The sequence below is a fragment of the Aricia agestis genome, chromosome 5 (genome assembly GCF_905147365.1).
Source record: "Aricia agestis chromosome 5, ilAriAges1.1, whole genome shotgun sequence".
Lineage (NCBI taxonomy): Eukaryota > Metazoa > Arthropoda > Insecta > Lepidoptera > Lycaenidae > Aricia > Aricia agestis.
Window position 1 is genome coordinate 4,144,282 of NC_056410.1, and position 19,697 is coordinate 4,163,978.

General features: G+C 38.4%; 2 protein-coding genes and 1 long non-coding RNA gene across 6 annotated transcripts in view; 1 reads left to right on the forward strand and 2 right to left on the reverse strand.

Annotated features, from left to right (window-relative positions):
* LOC121726743 (neurofibromin) overlaps nucleotides 1–14,043 on the reverse strand; it is a 63,518-nt gene extending 49,475 nt beyond the window's left edge. For 2 of the 4 annotated variants that reach the window (XM_042114215.1, XM_042114214.1), the window contains exons 1-17: nucleotides 13,951–14,043; nucleotides 13,090–13,233; nucleotides 12,666–12,852; nucleotides 12,303–12,424; nucleotides 12,090–12,189; nucleotides 11,875–11,975; nucleotides 11,409–11,558; nucleotides 9,907–10,006; nucleotides 9,626–9,768; nucleotides 8,700–8,893; nucleotides 8,333–8,441; nucleotides 2,378–2,536; nucleotides 2,019–2,212; nucleotides 1,323–1,506; nucleotides 500–683; nucleotides 273–320; nucleotides 40–139 (exon numbers count right to left, since the gene is read on the reverse strand). In XM_042114215.1, the coding sequence (XP_041970149.1) occupies nucleotides 40–139; nucleotides 273–320; nucleotides 500–683; nucleotides 1,323–1,506; nucleotides 2,019–2,212; nucleotides 2,378–2,536; nucleotides 8,333–8,441; nucleotides 8,700–8,893; nucleotides 9,626–9,768; nucleotides 9,907–10,006; nucleotides 11,409–11,558; nucleotides 11,875–11,975; nucleotides 12,090–12,189; nucleotides 12,303–12,424; nucleotides 12,666–12,852; nucleotides 13,090–13,233; nucleotides 13,951–14,010 (2,279 nt within the window). In that variant the 5' untranslated portion in view covers nucleotides 14,011–14,043. The remainder of the gene's footprint in view (nucleotides 1–39; nucleotides 140–272; nucleotides 321–499; nucleotides 684–1,322; nucleotides 1,507–2,018; nucleotides 2,213–2,377; nucleotides 2,537–8,332; nucleotides 8,442–8,699; nucleotides 8,894–9,625; nucleotides 9,769–9,906; nucleotides 10,007–11,408; nucleotides 11,559–11,874; nucleotides 11,976–12,089; nucleotides 12,190–12,302; nucleotides 12,425–12,665; nucleotides 12,853–13,089; nucleotides 13,234–13,950) is intronic. The other 2 variants (XM_042114217.1, XM_042114216.1) reach the window with 1 other exon arrangement.
* Nucleotides 14,044–14,133: 90 nt separating this feature from the next.
* Nucleotides 14,134–16,959, forward strand: LOC121726759. The gene is made up of 3 exons (XR_006035577.1): nucleotides 14,134–14,145; nucleotides 16,694–16,820; nucleotides 16,863–16,959. It is a non-coding gene; the product is annotated as an uncharacterized LOC121726759 (long non-coding RNA).
* Nucleotides 16,960–17,943: 984 nt separating this feature from the next.
* Nucleotides 17,944–18,935, reverse strand: LOC121727053. Its single transcript, XM_042114731.1, has 3 exons — nucleotides 18,789–18,935; nucleotides 18,361–18,465; nucleotides 17,944–18,145 (listed from the first exon to the last, which is right to left on the reverse strand). Exons 1-3 carry the CDS (start codon nucleotides 18,914–18,916, stop codon nucleotides 17,944–17,946), a joined length of 435 nt encoding a protein of 144 aa, XP_041970665.1. The 5' UTR covers nucleotides 18,917–18,935.
* Between the last annotated feature and the right edge of the window lie 762 nt (nucleotides 18,936–19,697).

Consider the following 19,697-nt stretch of genomic DNA (forward strand, 5'->3'; position numbering starts at 1 on the left):
GCCGATTTTTTATTATCATTTGCAGTAGCGAATACTTACCAACATCGAAATGTTTCTTCCCATACTGGTTGGACGCCGTTAACACAGTACTCTATTTTTCTCAGTAAAGCCATTATCCGTTTTTGTAACGCCGCGGAACCTATGTTTAAAAGAAATAAGATGTCGATACATTTCGATTTGAAATTCGAAAGATTTATTAACAACATTGATTATTTTTTTATCATAAAATTCCTCAAGTCAGAGATACTAACATTAGGAAGAAATTTACTCACTGTGTATATTTTTGTAATAGCAACCCCTTCCAATATCCTGGCTGGCTGCTATAATGCAGTAAAGAAAAACAAATTAATTTAGTAAATTGTAGTATTTCACACTTGTTTTACTAAACTTTAAGCCTGCGAAATATAAACTATAGAAATCGTGAAATACTTTTACTTCAACATTGAAATAAACGACAGCACGATCAAATTCTACAACTATGACATCACATTTGTCATACCAGTAGTAAGCACGACAGATGTGTGTGCTATCTCCTGGAACACGGCGTAGTTGGGCAGCAGTGAGGTGGCGCACTCGTCCGTGCCGCTGCGGATGTCCGCCTCCTGGCACAGCAGTGCGAAGCACGACATCGCCACCAGCACCGCCTCCGTGTCGATAGACCACAGGCACATGAAGAACACCACCTGAGGAACATCCATCCCACATTGAAGGCCGAAACTTTAAGATCAGCAAGTCACTGGCTAAACGATAACTTAAAAAAATACAGGAAAAGGATATGGGCGAAAAGCCCATAGACGACCTATTGAAATAAAAAAATATTACAATAGTTGGTGTAACGATAACTTTGTTTGTACGTACTCGTCAATCACGAAACTCTCGTAACTTCTCATAACCATTCTTTTTTTTTTGTTTATTACTTGATCTTGCAATCAGTCCTCGAACTATGATTTGATGTGTGGCTTATGACCGATTTACAACAAATTAATTACAGTTGTGAATAAGTTTGTAGCTTAGGTAAGTAAGTAGTTATTCCTCAGCACAACACACACAACACACACCACAACATACTATTGCAGACGTTAATTCTATGGTAGTTAAAACTCAGTTAGCTTACCTTAACCTATCAGACAAAGAGCGGTCACGCGTTCAAGCGTTCTGCATTCGCATTCTGCGTTCGAGCGGTCAGTCATACAGGAAGAATTCTGACGCGGTCAGAACGCCCGTGTGAGTATCTCTATATCTCGTAATACAACACAAAGAACGCTAAACTGACCGCTTGAAGGCTTAACCGCGTGACCGCTATAAAACAAAAACTATCGCACCTCCAACTTAATATGCGCCTGCTTGCATATCGGTATATGCGCTCCGACGTTGGCGTACTCCTTCTGTGCGGCGAGAAACTGGTTGCGGCAGGTGAGCACGTCGCGCAGCCACCGCAGAACCTCGCGGTAGTTCGCCACCTGACGCTGGATTAACTTCTGACTGATGTTGTATAGCACCTGCGAACTGAATTTGTGAGGAGTATTAGATAATAGAAATGTTAAAGTGAAAATCTCTATATAGATACACGATAGGAATGTATATAAATAAGCACGCACACATTTTCACATGCACGCACAACGCTTGCGAACACTTGTGTTGTGTGCACCCGCTCAAACCCGCAAGGACACATACCGAACATTATCAGTAAATGGATGGGACTTAACTTAAATTTTGTGGATGTCGTCGTCACACATTTTGTGGATGTTATGGATCTGAACTGACATGGATTCATATCAGTTAGCGTTAGCGAGATCAACGAGGCAATCTTCCACCGTACGTTTTTCGCGTAACTTTCTGCCGCGCAACTATAAAACTCTGGAACGAAGTGTCACCAGCAGTATTTTTGGATCAATATGACCAGCAAACCTTCACGTACAGTCCAACCAGTCAACGTACCTGCAGCTTCCATTAGGTGAGCGTTTGTCCTCTTATTTTTTTATAAAAGAAAATAAGCGATTGTCCAGATTCAACATTACCTTATATCCCAAAACGTGTTAAGAGGCGCCTCAGGGTTCCACATGTGAACTCTGTCGGGCCGGTGTAAAGCCAGTAGCGCCGCCATCGCTTCTTGAGAGATCTCGCCCATTCCAGTGTGGTGGACCAGCGAGACCAGACCGTTGATCAGCTCCGTTGTGGACGACTGGATCTCAATCGCAGAGCGGCCGGGGTTCTGTTTTTTTTTTAATAAAAGTTGTTTAGTCAAAAGAAATGTATTGACATGACGTATTTGAATACTGTGTTTTACATAGGTTTTACAATTTTTTTAATGTTAGCAACGTCATCATGCTTAATTGGTAAAATTTTAAGACTTCTCACTATAACAACAAATACTCACACTCAACATCAGCATGGGATCAGCGTGTATCAGTTTGACGAGCAGCAGCAGCAGGTTGCGGTATGCAGGCTGCTCCTCCGACTTGTTCAGTTTAGACTGCACCTCCTTCGACTTGAGGGTCAACGAGATCATACGTAGTGGCGTGTGCACTATGTACCCCTATGAATTAAACATCTCGTAATAAACAAATGTTAAACAAGATTTGAAGATTCGACAAATCTACGGTAGGACCAGCATTGCCACATTTTTTTGTGTCAGGTCCAGGCTTTAGAACTTATTGAGTAAAAATAGCGGGATTCTTACGACAAAGGCGGGACATAGTTGTGTCTCTTGTTATCTTTCTATTTGACTAAAAATTAGGTACGTTTACGTGACAATAGATCGCAAAAGTACCCATAGAAAATCCACCCATCTGTCTACCACACTCTTATCTTCATTACGCACCTTTCTCCCTTAGCACGCTGCACGTACATTCGAATTATCCCCGAAAAGCGGGACTGAGAGTGTCCCGCGCGGGACATATAAATAAATAAATAAAAAATAATAATAAAATGTCTTTATTTCAGACATAAATGTACCCATACAAATTATATAAAATATTATGTAAAATTAAAATAAAATAATGTTGACACTGTAAAGGGGTTTTATGACTGGACAGTCACAAAATCACTTCTTGTTCTGGTTCATGTGAACAGAGATCCACCGCACGTACATTAAATTATTATAGTAGTCGTCAGAGATAGCCGCGAGTATAGTATTGCCAGAGCTGCGCAGTCTGCGCCAAAATGCAGCCACCCGAGATCTAATGATAGCAAAAAAGTCAGGGACTCCCGCCTCCGCAAACATACTCGAAGCACTGCAGCTTAGCGGGAGCCGCATAAGAGTTCGGTATGCATCATTATACTGAACTCTTATACGGCTCATCAACTTTTGTTTGAACGTTATCCAAAGGTGGCAGGTGTACATGCTAAGGCAATACGCCTTAAAAAGTGTGGTCTTAACGTCCCTGCTGCAGTTGGCAAAACGTCGAGCGATCATGTTAGCTCTGACGGCGAGAGCCCTGCGCTCTCGCTCAATGTCAGCGTCATCCTCCAGCCGGTCAGTCAGCAAGTGACCTAGATACCGGAACTGCTTAACAACACCTATCTCGCATCCATTCAAGTACACTTTGGGTACTACCTCTGGACCCCGACCAGATGAGAAAACCATGACTTCGGTTTTGGAGACATTATATTTCAGTCCATGCGCATTCGCATAATGCTCACACACCGCTAACATTCGCCTCAATCCTTTGATTGAGGGGCTGAGGAGCACCATATCGTCTGCGTAGCTCAGGTTATTCAAACAAACGTTTCCTATATGGCAGCCGATTCTGGTGCTACTCAGCGTTCACATACACATTGAAGAGGTCTGGAGAGGTGACCCCTCCTTGGCGAACTCCACACACTAGCCTATATACACTAGAGGTCGCGTCACCCCATTTCAGTAAGTTAGTTTGGCCTCCGTACCAGAATCTCAACAGATCAACCACCCGCCTAGGCACCTGTGACTTGAGCAACTTATTCCATAGAATGTCATAGTTGACCAAATCAAAGGCGCGGCTCAGGTCTAGAAAGTACGCATAAACAGAAGTCTTACGGGACTTGTAGTGGTTTATTGTGCTTTTCAGACTGGCTATAGCGGCATCCGTCGAGAGTCCGGCCCGGAAGCCAAACTGCGCGTCGTCAATTTTAATGTCCTTAAGCAGTTCCGGTTGCAACAGTCTCTCTAATATTTTGCCGACAATTGTACCTAAGGATATCGGCCGGTAGTTTGACGTAGAACTCAGGTTACCCGTTTTACTTTTGACGATAGGAGTGACTATCGTTCTCATTAGCTCCTCAGGTAAGTACGAGTACTTAATACAAAGATTAAATAATCGACTTAAATGTCTAATAATTTTGTCGCTGGCCCACACTATGTGCTCGATACTGAGTCCATCGTGACCCGGCGATTTACCACGTTTCATACTCATTATGACCTTCGAGATATCCTCTGGTGTAAATTCTATGACATCATTATTAGGACAGATCTCAGTATCAAACACATATTGCGCATCCAGAGGACTTATTCTAAATTTACGAGCAAATAATTCAGCTATCTCGGACTGTTGCTGGCAGCCCTCCACCGATACAGGTAAATTTTGTTTATAGTTGAGTTTCTTAGTAGTGTTCCAAAATTTAATAAAGTTTTTATTCTTTCTATGTAAAGCTAAAATATTCATTTTAATACTTTCCTCATTTTTCGACACCATTTAAGTTTGTTTTTAAATTCTTTCCGACTTTTGCACATGTTTTCATAATCTGTTCCGCTGGAGGGCTTGCCAGCAACCATCCAGCACTTAAAATAAATCCTAGCTCTCTCGTGGCTATCTCTGACGTGGTAGTTCCAGCCTGGTATCTTCTTACCTCGTCTGTGTTCACATGAACCAGAACTTACAATTGCAGCGTTTTGTAATCTATACTAATATTATAATTGGGAAGAGTTTGTTTGTTTGTTTGTTTGAACGCGCTAATCTCAGGAAATACTGGTCCGATTTGAAAAATTATTTCAGTGTTAGATAGCCCATTTATCGAGGAAGGCTATAGGCTATATTTTATCACGCTAACACTAATAGAAGCGAAGAAATAGAAAAAAGTGTGGAAAAAACGGGGAGAAATTATTTGAAAGGGCTTATTTGAACGCGCTAATCTCAGAAACTACTGGTCCGATTTGATTAATTCTTTCAGTGTTAGATAGCCCATTTATCGAGGAAGGCTGTAGGCTATATTTTATCACGCTAAGACTAATAGAATCGAAGAAATAGAGGAAAAAAACGGGGGAAATTATTTGAAAGGGCTTATCTCACGAACTACTGGAGAATTTTTTCTGTTATTTGGCACAGATAAGAAGTAGACCACGTGAAGGATCATAGGCTATTTTTGTGGACATATTTGTCTGTGAAATATCTAATTTACGCGGACGAAGCTGCGCGGAACGTTACCAATATTTCGGGTGGTCACGGCATCACGCATAAACGGCTGGACCAATTTTGCTGAAATTTGGTATAAAGATACTTTGAGTCCCGAAAAAGAACATAGGATACATTTTGTCCCGGAAAAATGTACGGTTACTGCACAATATACTTTTATAATTTGCGCGTAAACTATTCAATCTATTTTCATGGAATTTGGTATGGAGATACTTTGAGTAGGGAGTTCGGGAAAGGACAAGGAATACTAATTTTGTCTCGGAAAATGTACGGTTCCCGCACAATAAACTTTATGATTATCGCCTAAACTATTTAATCTATTTTGATAAAATTTGGCATGGAGATTGGAGATACTAATTTGAATGTAGGACAAGGAATGTTTTTAGTCCCGGAAAAATGTGCGGTTCCTACACAATCGATGTACGGGAACAACTACTCATAAACTAAAGTCCACGCGGACGAAGTCGCGGGTAACAGCTAGTACGTCAATAATATGCCTATAATGTCGATCAATATTATTATATTGACTTTGTAAATGTTCACAATTAAAAACGTCTTGACAATCACATAAAAAATAATCAGGAAATATATCTAAATTATTATAACAAAATTCCCCATATAAATTAATTTGACTAGAGTTTGCCGAACCATGGCTCTCCCACGTATATACGTGGGAGAGCCATGGTTCGGCACGAATGGGCCGGCTCGACCGGATAAATACCACGTTCTCACAGAAAACCGGCGTGAAACAGCGCTTGCGCTGTGTTTCGCCGAGTGAGTGAGTTTACCGGAGGCCCAATCCCCTAACCCCTACCCTATTCCCTTCCCTACCCTCAACAATTCCCTTCCCTTCCCTTCCCTACCCTCCTCTATTAACCTATTCCCTCTTAAAAGGCCGGCAACGCACTTGCAGCTCTTCTGATGCTGCGAGTGTCCATGGGCGACGGAAGTTGCTTTCCATCAGGTGACCCGTTTGCTCGTTTGCCCCCTTATTTCATAAAAAAAAAAAAAAAAAGTTTCTCTCGCCCCATCTTACATACTTCAGGGCGTTCGGCTTATAGGAAACTAGCTGTTGCCCGCGACTTCGTCCGCGTGGACTTCGGTTTATAGCGCGCGATGTCAACAAAATTGGTGTCAATTTTAAAAACTTTTTAAAACCCTGGTAACTGGTACCCCTCTTATGGCCGCGCTACACCGGAATGGCAGCGCTGAAAGTGCTCGCCTCGCCGCTGCCATTCCGGTGTAGCGCGGCCCTTAGTTAATCATAATACCCAAAAACAGCTGTGCAGTGTGCACATAATCTATACTAATATTATAAATGCGAAAGTATCTCTGTCTGTCTGTCAGTCTCGCTTTCACGCCAAACGCCAAAACTACCGAACCGATTGTAATGAAACACACATTATAGCAAGCCCGCCATAAGGCCTACCCCTAAGGATACCCTCCGAGGAGTCCACCGACGACTTAGCAACACAACCGAAAGATTTATTTATCGAATGCACAAAGTTCAAGTCGTGCTCAAGCAGCCAGGTCTCTTGAAGAACTACAAGATCAGATGTTTGCGTTAGATCTAGCACCGTTTTAGCAGAAGTCTTTATGTTTTTACAGTTAAAAGATGTTAATTTAATTCTGGTACAGTCCATACTAAATTTGTATTGCGCTTCTCGTTTTACGTTCGTGATATAATCTAAATTTTATACCCTTAGGCCAGAAATCTTTGCTTAAAAACGTATCTAGCTTATTCCTTTGTACAGCTATTTTGAAGGAACAAAAATCTGTTTCGTACCGTTGCGTTAACAATTCTATTTTGGTGCAATCCTCGCCTTTTTCCTTTAAAAATTCCTTAACGTCCTCAATAGTGGTCGATTTATTCAGTCTCGATATATAAATATACGACGTTAAATCAGCTACCTGTAACTTACTCGAAGACTGTGCTGTACCTGTTAAATTGCTACGTTTGTTCTGCGTTTTGCGTTTTTTACGCTCCACTAGTGTAAAGTTGTTGTCATTTTGCGTGGTGTGGCTTATGAACGCTTTCTGCGAGTCATTTTGAACAATTATGTCTCAATACGAAGGCTTCGTCGGCATAATATAGTCAGCTGATTGTTCAATGTCAGGCGAGTGCGATAACGCGGGCGCGCAATCCTTATAGTAGGGGAGGTAGTGCTATCGTTTGCTAAGTCATTTCATACCGACCAAATTTTTGTCCAGCGGTAGCTTAATATTTATCAATCAATATAATCAGCGTCAGTCGCCGCACCCGTGGTGGGATGTTAACTGAGAGTATTTCAAAGTTGTAAAAAAAATAATTGTGAAAAGTGATTTTATACCGAATGAAACTTTTATGGATGATTATTGAGGTCATGCTCAACCAAAAATGCACCGTCAGCCGTATCGCAGACGGGGGATTCAACGTCAGTCGCGTTACTGAACTATGTTAAAAAATTAAAATATAAAGTCATTTCATACCGTACAAAATTTATACAGATGAATGTTGATACCTTTTTAATAATAAAGACCACCGTCAGTCGTTAACCTACTTCGCGCTCAATGTATCCTAGGGCGTCGCGTAGACGACATTTTAACTTTGTTAGTTATGAATGCAAGTAGCTCGTTAATCACAACCCGGCACGCACTACACTGCATACAATCCATTCTATCGGGTTGAGCATTCCGATTAACATTAGCGTTCGGGGATCGTGGCAGAGGCATCGTGCACCTCGCACGGTGGCCAGCGAGAGACTGACATATAATTTTGATAAAAATATCGGGACGTCCCGCCAACATTATGAGGTCTGGCAAGGCTGGTTAGAACAGACACACACACAACAACTCTTGTTTTTGACTTCCCGAATGAGTTAATGTCTCATTACTTTCTCTTTTTACATAATATTTTTAGGATACTGAACTACTCAACTAATAAGGCTATCACAATTTATAATTACCTGTGTAGCCTTATTGAGTGTGTCTGTGAACATGACTCTCAGCTCCGCGGCCTTGGGGTAAAGCAGCTCTATCTGCGGCCACCACGCCAGTCGTGGCTGCTTTATTATCCTGTCGAGAACAGTTATTTTAAAGATATTTTTTTTTAACTTTCACCTGTGAAAAAATAATCCCGCACACACAGGATATGTTCACTTCCAAAAAGAGAGCTATTACATTTATGCGGGAGTGAAAGAGACAAGATATGCTCACTTCCAAAAAGAGAGGCGTTACATTTATGCGGGAGTCAAAGAGACAGGATGTGCTCACTTTTAAAAAGTCAGGAGTTACATTTAAGCGAGAGCGAAAGAGACAAGTAGCTATCCCCACCTAAGAAGCGCGTGCACGATGACGTAATGGTAGGATATATGCGCCGAAAGGTTGAGGCACACTTTGAGAGCGTCGTTGGAGTGCGGCATTATGCGGAACAGCGACACTAGGCACTCCGTCACTAGCTCTAGCTCCGCACATCCTGGAGCTGCGCCGTACCGCGCCCACGGTTTCACCGGGTTGAACAGCAGCATCTGAGAAGAAAGAAAAATTAAGGCCCAATTTCACCTACGACTGTTGAAGTTAATGCTAGAATTGGTATCACGTTACCTCTTTCGTTTTTCATATGAAAGAGAAGACAATATGACATTTTAAAAAGCAGCACTAATAGATGTTGGTGAAATTAGACCTAAATATGTTAAACATGAATGCACGTTCGCACATTAAGGCTCCTAGAGCTTTACAAGGTTGAACAAAAGTAACTGTGAAGTGTGAAGAGAAAAGAAGAAAAAATTGTAAAGCATTCGTGTTCGCACGCCAAAATGTAAGCAAAGTAACGTGTTGGCATAGACGTAATATATCGAGCTCACGACTTCACTGAGTTGATATATAACAATAAACAACACGATCGTACGCAAAGGTGAACGCAAAGTAGTGCGTTGGCACGTTTACGAGCCGTGCTATGCTAAGGCTGCCTTCACATTTAAGTCGCGAGTAGTGCGGCAGCCGCGCGACTGCTATACTAAAACACAACTTCACAGAGTTGTTAAGCAGCAGATGACAGAAGAGAATAGAAAAACCTAAAGCATAAATGCTCGCAAAAGTGTACGCAAAGACGCGTTCTCCCGTAGACGCGTACGCTAGCACGCATTATGTGTGTTCAGTTTCCTACAGAGTTTGCTATAAAAAAGCAATGAGTGTTTTTACGTTTTGAACGGACCTCTTCGTGCATTTATTTATCTTGAATTTTACCAGTTTGTACTAACCTTGAGATCATTGATTACAGATTTGACTAGTACAAAGGTGACATTCCCGGAGTCTGCTATATTGAGATAGGTGGACGCTTTGCATAGTTTCACACAAGTCACTACTGCCGCCTCCGTCACTTGCTTTGAATTGTTTTGGGGACCTAAAATAAAACGATTACAATTTTATTTTATTTTAAATAATTAAGCTTATCGCATATATCAAAATCTTTTGAAATTTTTACCGATCTTCAAATAGCGATTTTAACTTTAAGTACTGTTTTTCAAAATTATAAACTTACTAAGTCCCCTCTTTACAGCATCAATAAATTGTTTCTTCTTTGAATGCCGTGGACTGCACGGCGCACCACTGTCTGCATTGACTATTTCTTCTAAAACTTTCTGCAAATAAAATACAATATTAAAGAAATATGTATCCATGTCCATTGTCCAGTCCAGGCTCAGTTAAATAAGTTTTAAAGATGATAAGAATAAATGATCACTTTAAAGTGACGTCTTGTCTTTATAAAAGCTCGAGCATGTAAATTACAGCATAATTTGACTAAATGAAGTAACTAAAATTTTCTACTATACAGCTGGTGAGATATGTGCAATTGTGCAATACTTAAGGAGAGTAGTCGGTTCTCGATTCTGATTATTTAATACTTATTTTAATATTTAATTATATATATATATATATATATATATATATATATATATATATATATATATATATATATATATATATATATATATATATATATATATATATATATATATATATATATTAAAATTAGGTACTTAATTGTTGAGATTTGTAAACTCATATTTTCTAAGTAAATTTAGTTCCGCGATTGGATAACAGATGGCGCTGTTCGGCCTTTACATCGCGGTATCGCTTGCTCGATAACATATTTTGATATATGTAATTCGATACAACAAACTTGGACTTTTCGCTCACACTCTCTGGTTGTTCAATTTAATATTACGCCAGAGGGATTTGCATCCCAGGGTAACTCTACAGAACGGATTGGACCCGTATTAGGCGTATGACGTATGACGTCTTTACATATTTTTTTTCCAAATTTCCCTATTATAATTAAACGAATGAAGGTAACTAAGTAAATTACGCGACTAGGCAAGTATGCATAGTGCATAACTGCATACTTATACGGCCGCCGCGGCCGGCGCGACGGCGGCACGTAAACAATGTAGGTAAGTAGTAGTATAGGCGCGTATGCGCGGTATACATGCCCGTGTCCCCACGTCAGATAAAAATAGCTTATTTTTGTAGCTCTCCCCAATATTTCCCGATTAGAATGTCACACGTGTGACTTTAGGTGAGGGGCCAGGTCCCCCTCATTGTTTATCTCCAAACCAACTAGCAACAGACTAGTTATAGCCACGATTAGACTACCATGGTCTTAACCAGACCAGTAGCTTAGACCCTTTCGAAAAAAAAAAAGGCGCGTACGCGCGGTGTACATGCGTTGGGTAAATAATTATTTAACTTTAAGCTACATTTACTCTGTGATCAATTTTTTTTTTTTTTTCATCTAATATAATAGCCAAATATCACGCCCTCGAGTATTGTTCGTGTCTCACCAGTCACCCGGAAATATAAGTAGCACAGTTTTTTCAAATCTCTTAAATGTAAAGTAAATGTAAACAGACAAAATGTAAAGCTCGTGACAACTGACAAGACATTGCATTTTTTTACTCTCAATTTTTTATGTTACAAGCACTTCTGTATTTATTTTGTAGCAGCTCTAGCTCAACTAAACCTCAAAAAAACAACACTTACGGGGTTAAGTATGAGCAGCATGATCTGCAGCGGCCACATGGCGACGCGCGACTTCTTGTTGTCGGCGAAGCTGTCGTGCAGCATGTCGAACAGCGTGTCGCAACACTTGCTTAGCTCCTCGTTAGGCCGGCACTGGACTTCCGCAAACTCCTGCGAGTTTAGAACATTATAAAGCTGCCTATACGCTACTTGCGAACTCAGGTAAGGAACTGCACATCGCGCTTTTGGGTGTGTACTGTGTACAGTTCTAAGTCGCAGGTCGCACTCAAATTACGCGCGAAAAGCTATATTTATCGTTTTCCACTTCGTCCTCATCGACGTTACTGGCGGCTGCAGAAAACACGCTTTGGCCCACCAATAGCGTAAGATTGGATTGGATCATCGCTGAATTTGTGTTGTTTCTTTGCTACTGCTACTTGTGAAAAATTAAAAAATAATTGTGGTTGTTAATGAAATTCAAACAAACCTGAGGATAAGTATCCATCCAATTCCAAACTGCTTTTTCCAGGGACACTACAAGGACTATATGTGAAGTTTTTTTTAGCAATCTAAATTTCTGCAAGGATTCTGAAATTAAAAAAAAATACTTAGTATAAGGCTACACGCATATTGTGATGTGTTGCAAGAGGGACGGGAATGGGTCATGATTTACATTTTACATATTACAATCAAACTTTTTACCTGTAAAAAGCCGTATAAGCCTGACAATATCCACATTTATATGCTGTATTAACTCTATGTCTGTATAATCGGGGTTTTCTTCATTACAGGAGGCTAATTCCTAAAATAAAATTACAATAATTTTATGAATTTACAGGTGTATCATTAAAGGTACTTTTAAATTCTAATCAATTTTTTGATTGATTTCCAAAGAAATAGTTATATTCTACACACCTGCAATCTTGCACTAATCCTATTGAATACTGCATTAAAAAAATTTAAACTAAGCGCAAACAGTACTTTGCTGGCCAGCTGACGGAGTTCTATATTATTAATGTTGCTTTCATTTCGTAAATCTGAAATGAAAAAATTAGAAACATAAATATCACAACTATTTAGGCTCAAATTATATCCGCCCGAGCCTCAATGTTCCTGTGTGTCTCTATTATATCAAACAAGCAACTTGAAAGAAAATAAAAAGGATAATGAATTAATTTATCAATAGACTTACAATAAGCGCCATCATATTTTTTTTCGTTTCCACTAACTATGTGATCATAAAAATAGTTCTCTGATATTAAGACATCAGTGTCTTACCTATAAACTGACAAACTTCTCTCAACAATATTTTAACATTCATAGCCTCCTCGTGTTTAGCCGTGTCCTTTGGTTGGGAGTTGAGGCATATCTCTAGTGTATCAAGAACTATCACTAGACTGTCATGGTAGCCCTTTTCTTGCTCAGTCTGGGGTCGATTGACACAAGCCGTTAAGGTTGGTTGATACTAAAATGTCATTAGAAAAAAAAATGTATTAGTATAAAATTATATTTTGCTATTCTCAAATTGTAATATTTATTTAAGACTAGGTGTTGCCCACTAACATTGCTTCTTCAATACCAAATTCATGTAATATAATTGGCTAAGCAGTTTAACAATGAATAAATAAAAGTGAGACATGCTGACATAAAAAGATGCATAGACAGACATTACAAATTATTCCATAAGCAAGAAGAAACTCACCAATTCGTTGACTCTTTGAAGAATTTTCGTTAAGCCCGATATGACAAGAGAAAAGCGATGCCGACTAATTTGTACCAGGCAGCCTTTGAACTGTTCATCATTTATTCGGGAGTGCAAATTCTGTGCACCTGTTTTGTAAGGAAGCTGCAATATTTTGAGTGGCTGATAAACACAGTATATCTATAAACATCTTAACTTATCCTATATATCATAAAATTTTAGTTTTGTGTTTTGAGCAAGCAATTTCTTGCTATTGAAGTCAGCAGCCGAGCTAGCACGGCCACCAGTAGAAATGCGAAAGTATGGACAAACTGTGGACAAAAATTCAATTAAAATGCCACTTTATGACAGACTATAGTATTATATGTCGTAAAGTAAGATGTTATTTGAATTTTTAGGACTATATTCTGTCATAAAGTGGCATTTGAATTGAATTTTTCGGAACGAAAAAAGATCGGAACGGCACCTTAAGTTTATCTCCTCCATATCTCACAGTTTGTCTATACTTTCGCATTTACACTGGTTACTGTGCTAGGGCTACTGATCATTATCAAGGTACTGCCTGCTAATAGTGCTATTCAATGTTCACATTGGTCAGAATATTCCTTAGAATAAGAGCCTGAATGAAAAAATATCTCGCCTCTCGGATAATAAATATGCCGGCACTTGCACGAGAAAACAATTTACGTAGGAGTACGGTCGATAGAATTATGAGGTAAATCCCCATTGAATATAATTTTGGTATCATACGTATTACTTGGATACTTAAATTCTTGTATAACATGTGCAATAAATATCTAATTGTGTAAATTCGGATCCAGGGTGAACAATATACTATTTTTATTTATTTATTATACTTACTTGCTCTTCGAACCGGGCAATCAGAGAGTTGGCCCATTCTCCTGGTTTTTGCGTACCCATTGTGATTAAAATATACAAAAGTAAATACGTTTCTTATAAACTAAATAAATTTAAACACTGACCAAAATTAAAAACAACTCCATTTTTAGATTGTTTCGATTTTTGTTTTTTTTTTTTAATTTCCTTCTTCGTCTTGTTTTTTTTCTTATTATGGCACTTTGGCTATTTAACCATGGCCAGTCCCAGTGTCGATTATATTATGGCGGGAAAACAATATTCTTACTATAGACTTATAATATACTGTCGTATAGACCACCTAACAACCCGAAAATGCGCGACGAATTTCGATCTGTCAATGTGTGCGTGTGTTAGTGATGTATATTTTACTATCGATAGTATAGTCTGTTCGAGTTATTTTACCTGAGTTTCTATGAGAAATAAATAATATGCAACGATTTGATTTTAGCCAAAAGGCCTAGAAGCGTTTAAACCAATAAAATACTTTAAATACTTAACTTATAACGATCTTTGTTCGAAGTACTCAGAGCCAATTCACATTGACAGGAGGCAGAGTGACAAGGCTTGACAAGGCTTACGGCAAGAGAGAGTGAGCCCCCTCCATCAAACAACCCGCTTTATATACAATACCAATGACGTGTCACTCCGCCCCGCGTCTGACTAGGTACCCAGGATTTGCATCTAATATCATACGAGTAAACACAATGATTTGTAGTTACAATCATCCTGAAAATCATCATAAATCAAGTATTCAATTATTAGATTTTTAATAATAAATCATTTATTTTTTGTAACAAAAGTATCATAACCGGAAACCTTAATTAATATTGTCTGTTTAAAGATAAAATGTTATAATATTATATATTTTGTCGTCCAAATATCATTAATTTATTAAATAAGGACCTTTGTTACCATAAATAATTATTTCTTTTAAGACTTATTGAAATAATAGCCATTCATATTCATAAATATGTTAAAAAACGGATAATATCTCACACGGCCATTCTGACCGACATTTCGTTCTCGAAGTGTTTTTAATAACTTTTCTGAAAAGGAAAAATCTAAGTCCTGAAAAGTAAAAGTCAAAGTCCAATTAGTCCTCGGGCTGTCATGATCAATCCCATTACTTGTTGCCATGTAATGTCAAAGTTGATTCATCAGTCAATAATATACACATAACACATTATAAAGTTACTTATTTATTACTCAGGTAAAATCTATCTGGTAAATCAGCCCTTACATTGAAAGTAAACAACACACTATACTAGTATATTATATTTTATTCCTAATATCATAATATTTTTTATTACAATTATTTTTAACCGACTTCCAAACAGGAGGAGTCAAGACGTTCGGCTCTGGATATATTTTTTATGTATGTTCAACGATTACTCCGCCGTTTATGAACCGATTTTCAAAATGTTTCTTTTGTTGTACCTTGTATTGTTTCGAGTAGGTATCATGTTCACAAAAGTGGTGGTCTGGTGATGGAAACCATGAGAAACCGAGGTGACTCCTTGATATTCAAATGGGAACATATGGTCCCAGAAAACGTTCAAAATCTTTCGATTAATAACCTTCTTGGGATTCCAACCAATACGCCCAATTAATTTCAGCCATTTTCCTCTTATTAGAGGATCTTGAGGGAATCTGTAAAACAAACGATTATCTACACTACTATTATAAAGAGGAAAGATTTGATTTTTTGTTTGTTTGTTTGTTTGAGTCGAATAGGCTCCGAAACTACTGGACCGATTTGAAAAATTCTTTTACCATTGGAATCCTGCATTATTTCTGCTGAACATAGGCTAATTTTTATTTTGGAAAAATATAAGGTTCCGTAAGATATTTGGGATTTTCGGACGCAAGGTTTAAAAAATCAACCAGAAAAGTTACTTATTTTGCGTACGCTGCCTAAACTATAAAAGATAGAGGCATAAAATGTGCTAAGTAATTATAGATCTTTTAAATATCTACAAAAAAGTCCGCGACACACTATACCTATCTATGTTGAGTGAGGCACAATAACCATTTTTTTATTAAAAAATCTATAATTTTTTTTGGACTATATTTAAATGCGTTTATTTAAATCATGCTATTGACCCTTATCAAAATAAATTATTTCATCACTAAGTACAGTTAATGTAGATAATATTTGGTCTTTGAATGATTAAAATTGGACGTTTGGTTTTAATGTTATGGCGAAATTAAAATATTACGATTTCTGCTGCACGTAGTGAATTGGGCGTCAAGGCGCGATGCGCGGGTGTGCGTGCGGTAGGGGAGAGATTTAATTATCAGTGCCACAGACTCGCCCGGAGAGTCCACGTAAATATTACCTCGATCGTGGGAATCGCAGACACAATAGATTTTCAATAGTTATGCGACAGCCGGGTGCTGCTTTATTGATTTGATATAGACTATCGTGCTTCATTATTATAATCCTAATTTCAAAAAAGCTTTAAAAGTTATGACTACGAAAGTAATATTTTTAGAACTTTTTAAAATAAGTTTTGAATGATTATTATTTTTGATTGCTATTATAATTAATTAATTTCTTTAACTATAAATCTCCAATAGCGGCAGCCGGCTGCCAGCATAACAATTGAAGATCTATTGTGTCTGCGATACCCACGATGCCGATGCACGATGGAAGTATTAATGCATATTTTTTAATCCACACTATTTCTGCTGAATATAGGCTATATTTAATGAGAGAAAAAAGGGAACCGTATTAAGATGAAGTGGTAGAGTGCGCATCGCGTTTCTGAGGGGGTGAGGTATGAAGCGTGGCGGGAGCATGCGCGGGGCAACCATCTTCCGCCCCGCGCTTTCTATGCGCACGCCTGGTAGTAGGTGCGTAGCGTAGAGGCAGCGGCGACCGGGCATGCGAGTTCAATATTTTACCCTCTTATTATCTTGTTTTAGACAAAATTTTTCCTTAGTAGGCATAAATGAGAATAAGGGTCGTCGCACACTTGACCGGGTATAGTTTTTTTTTTTTTATTAAATAAGGGGGCAAACGAGCAAACGGGTCACCTGATGGTAAGCAACTACCGTCGCCCATGGACACTCGCAACATCAGAAGAGCTGCAGGTGCGTTGCCGGCCTTTTAAGAGGGAATACGCTCTTTTCTTGAAGGTTTGCAGGTCGTATAGGTAAGGAAATACTGCTGGTGACAGTTCATTCCAGAGTTTTACAGTGCGCGGCAGAAAGTTATGCGAAAAACGCACTGTGGAAGACTGCCACTCATCAAGGTGATGAGGATGGTATGTTTTTCGCGTGGGACGATGGCGAAAAGTTGCAGGTGGTATGATTCCGAACAATTCCTCAGAGCACTCCCCGTGATACAACCGATAGAGGATGCAGAGTGAAGCTACATCTCGGCGTAATTCCAAGGGGTCCAAGCTGTTTGAAACACTTTTACTTGTTATTGGTATTATATTGTTTTTGAAAAAAAAATTCCTTAGTTGGTATTGTATGAATAGAAATAAGGGTCACCGTACACTTGACCGGGTATCGGTATCGGTATTATCTTGTTTGAAACACTTTTTAACCTCAGTAGGTATGAATGAGTAAAAATGAGAATAAAGTTTACCGTACATTTGATGTACACACTTATCGGTTGATTGTACAAGAGAATACCGATACTTACCTCATTAGTTACCGATTCCAAATTGTCTCGAATGCTTCCGTACGCTCACAGATGCTCTTTAGTGCTGGGCCCAGACCCGTAGCCGTAGCCCATACCTATCCCTAATTCCCGACTTAAAGTCTATGCTAGTATGTATAGGCCGCGCATTGAACGTGAGTAAACTAATCCCTGGCTAACTTCAGGCAGATTCTTTTTACAAACAAACAAACATAAATAAATGAATGAATGATATTCAAGTACAAGCCTACTTGGCATACGTTATGAGATATTATGTCATATTTATTAGGTTATTATGTCAGAGTATACAATAGTCAATTTATTTATAAAAATATAAACATTCCACGTATTTGTCGCGAGTCTAGTAAATGACTGTTGTTGCATTTAAATAATGATTCATGATCCATTTCTTTCAATTGCTTGAAAAAATAACCGATGTCCACGATTCTCCTGCCACTGCATTCCTCAAATTTTTGTCCCTCCTCAGGAAGTATGACAAAATCATCGTCAAAATTATCCGTGGACCTGAAAGGTAAATTCACCATATATATTTTAAATAAGTCAACAATAAAATATTATTGACTTGAGCATTTATATCTAGCTATTTTAATAATTATTAGTAAGACTAAATTGAACGTACAACACATACAATAAACTCCCACCTTTATCCCGTCGGGTTAGGCAAAGGATTCAAGGAATAACTACCGATATTTATAATACAAACAGGCTTTGACACTCACTCCAGAGGAGTTGCTGGACGTAAGGCATTTGAAATGGATGATAGTAGGTACTCAGGATCAGGATGAAGTTCCATTGGTGTTGTTTGGTCAGGTAATGTTTGATTTCTGCAATGTAAGTACATAAAGTCATCATTTACTTTAGTTAGCATCATAATATAATACATAATACCATCATTTATTTTAGCCATTGAAGCCTAGATTCATGAATTTATTGTAGTTTGTTGTGTACAATTTTCCGACGTTTCGGGTTCTTTGCAGACCCCATGGTCGCGGTAGTTCTGCAAAGTACCCGAAACGTCGGAAAATTGTAAAATGTTAAAATAAACGAGTAAATATCCGTGTAAAATATAGTAATAAAACATAATATTATCTCACCATCGACACCTATACTCATGCATTCTATGTTTTGATAAATGAGTTATTCTTACCCTGTTGAATGTATGCTAGACGTGGATGGAACTTGAACATGGTCCTCTGAACTCATTTTTGTAATTGCTCTGTTCCGCTCGCAAGACGTGGATGGCATTAGGTTAGCATACTCGGGAGTAAGTTCCATTGGTGTTGTAAACGTTGTAATCAATATTATAAACATTGTAATCAATGTTTTCTTTCTTTGTATATAATTATTATTATTTATTTATACACTAATTTTATTTGAATTTATTCGCCGTCGACACCTATATTAATACATAATAAATTATGTGTAAGTCTCACCCTTGTAAAACTTGAACAGAATTATCTGAACATTTTTTTTTATATTTTGTTGCACAACCATAGCTCGATATCTGTAAGAAACATAATAACATTCTTCTTCATTCTATCTCTTCGGTCTTCAAAAGCAAAATACACATTACCATCCTATTTGTTAGGAGTCCCTAAATACTCATTCATACCTACTAAGGAAACAATTGTGTCAAAAAAATATTATAAGTACCGATACCCAGTCACGTGTACGGTGACCCTTATTTCTACTCATTCATACCTACTGAGGAAAAAAATAGTCTAAAACAAGATAATACCGATACCGATACCAGATCAAGTGTGCGGTGATGCTTATTCTTATTTCTACTAATTCATGCCTACAGAGGAAAAGAATAGTCAAAACAAGATACCCAATACCCATACCGGTACCCGGTCAAATATGCGGTGACCCTTATTCTTATGCCTACTGAGGAAAAAAATAACGTCAAAAAAGAAGATAATACCGATACTCAGTCAAGTGTACGGTGACCCTTATTTCTACTCATTCATACCTACTGAGGCAAAAAATAGTCTAAAACAAGATAATACCGATACCGATACCAGATCAAGTGTGCGGTGATGCTTATTCTTATTTC

Coding starts and splice junctions, on each gene's coding strand:
- LOC121727053 (XM_042114731.1), bottom strand. CDS start 18,916: ATGGAACTTACTCCCGAGTATGCTAACCTAATGCCATCCACGTCTTGC. Junction 18,466..18,788: donor TCTAGCATACATTCAACAGG/GTAAGAATAACT, acceptor CTTACATTGCAG/AAATCAAACATTACCTGACC. Junction 18,146..18,360: donor CGTCCAGCAACTCCTCTGGA/GTGAGTGTCAAA, acceptor TTTACCTTTCAG/GTCCACGGATAATTTTGACG.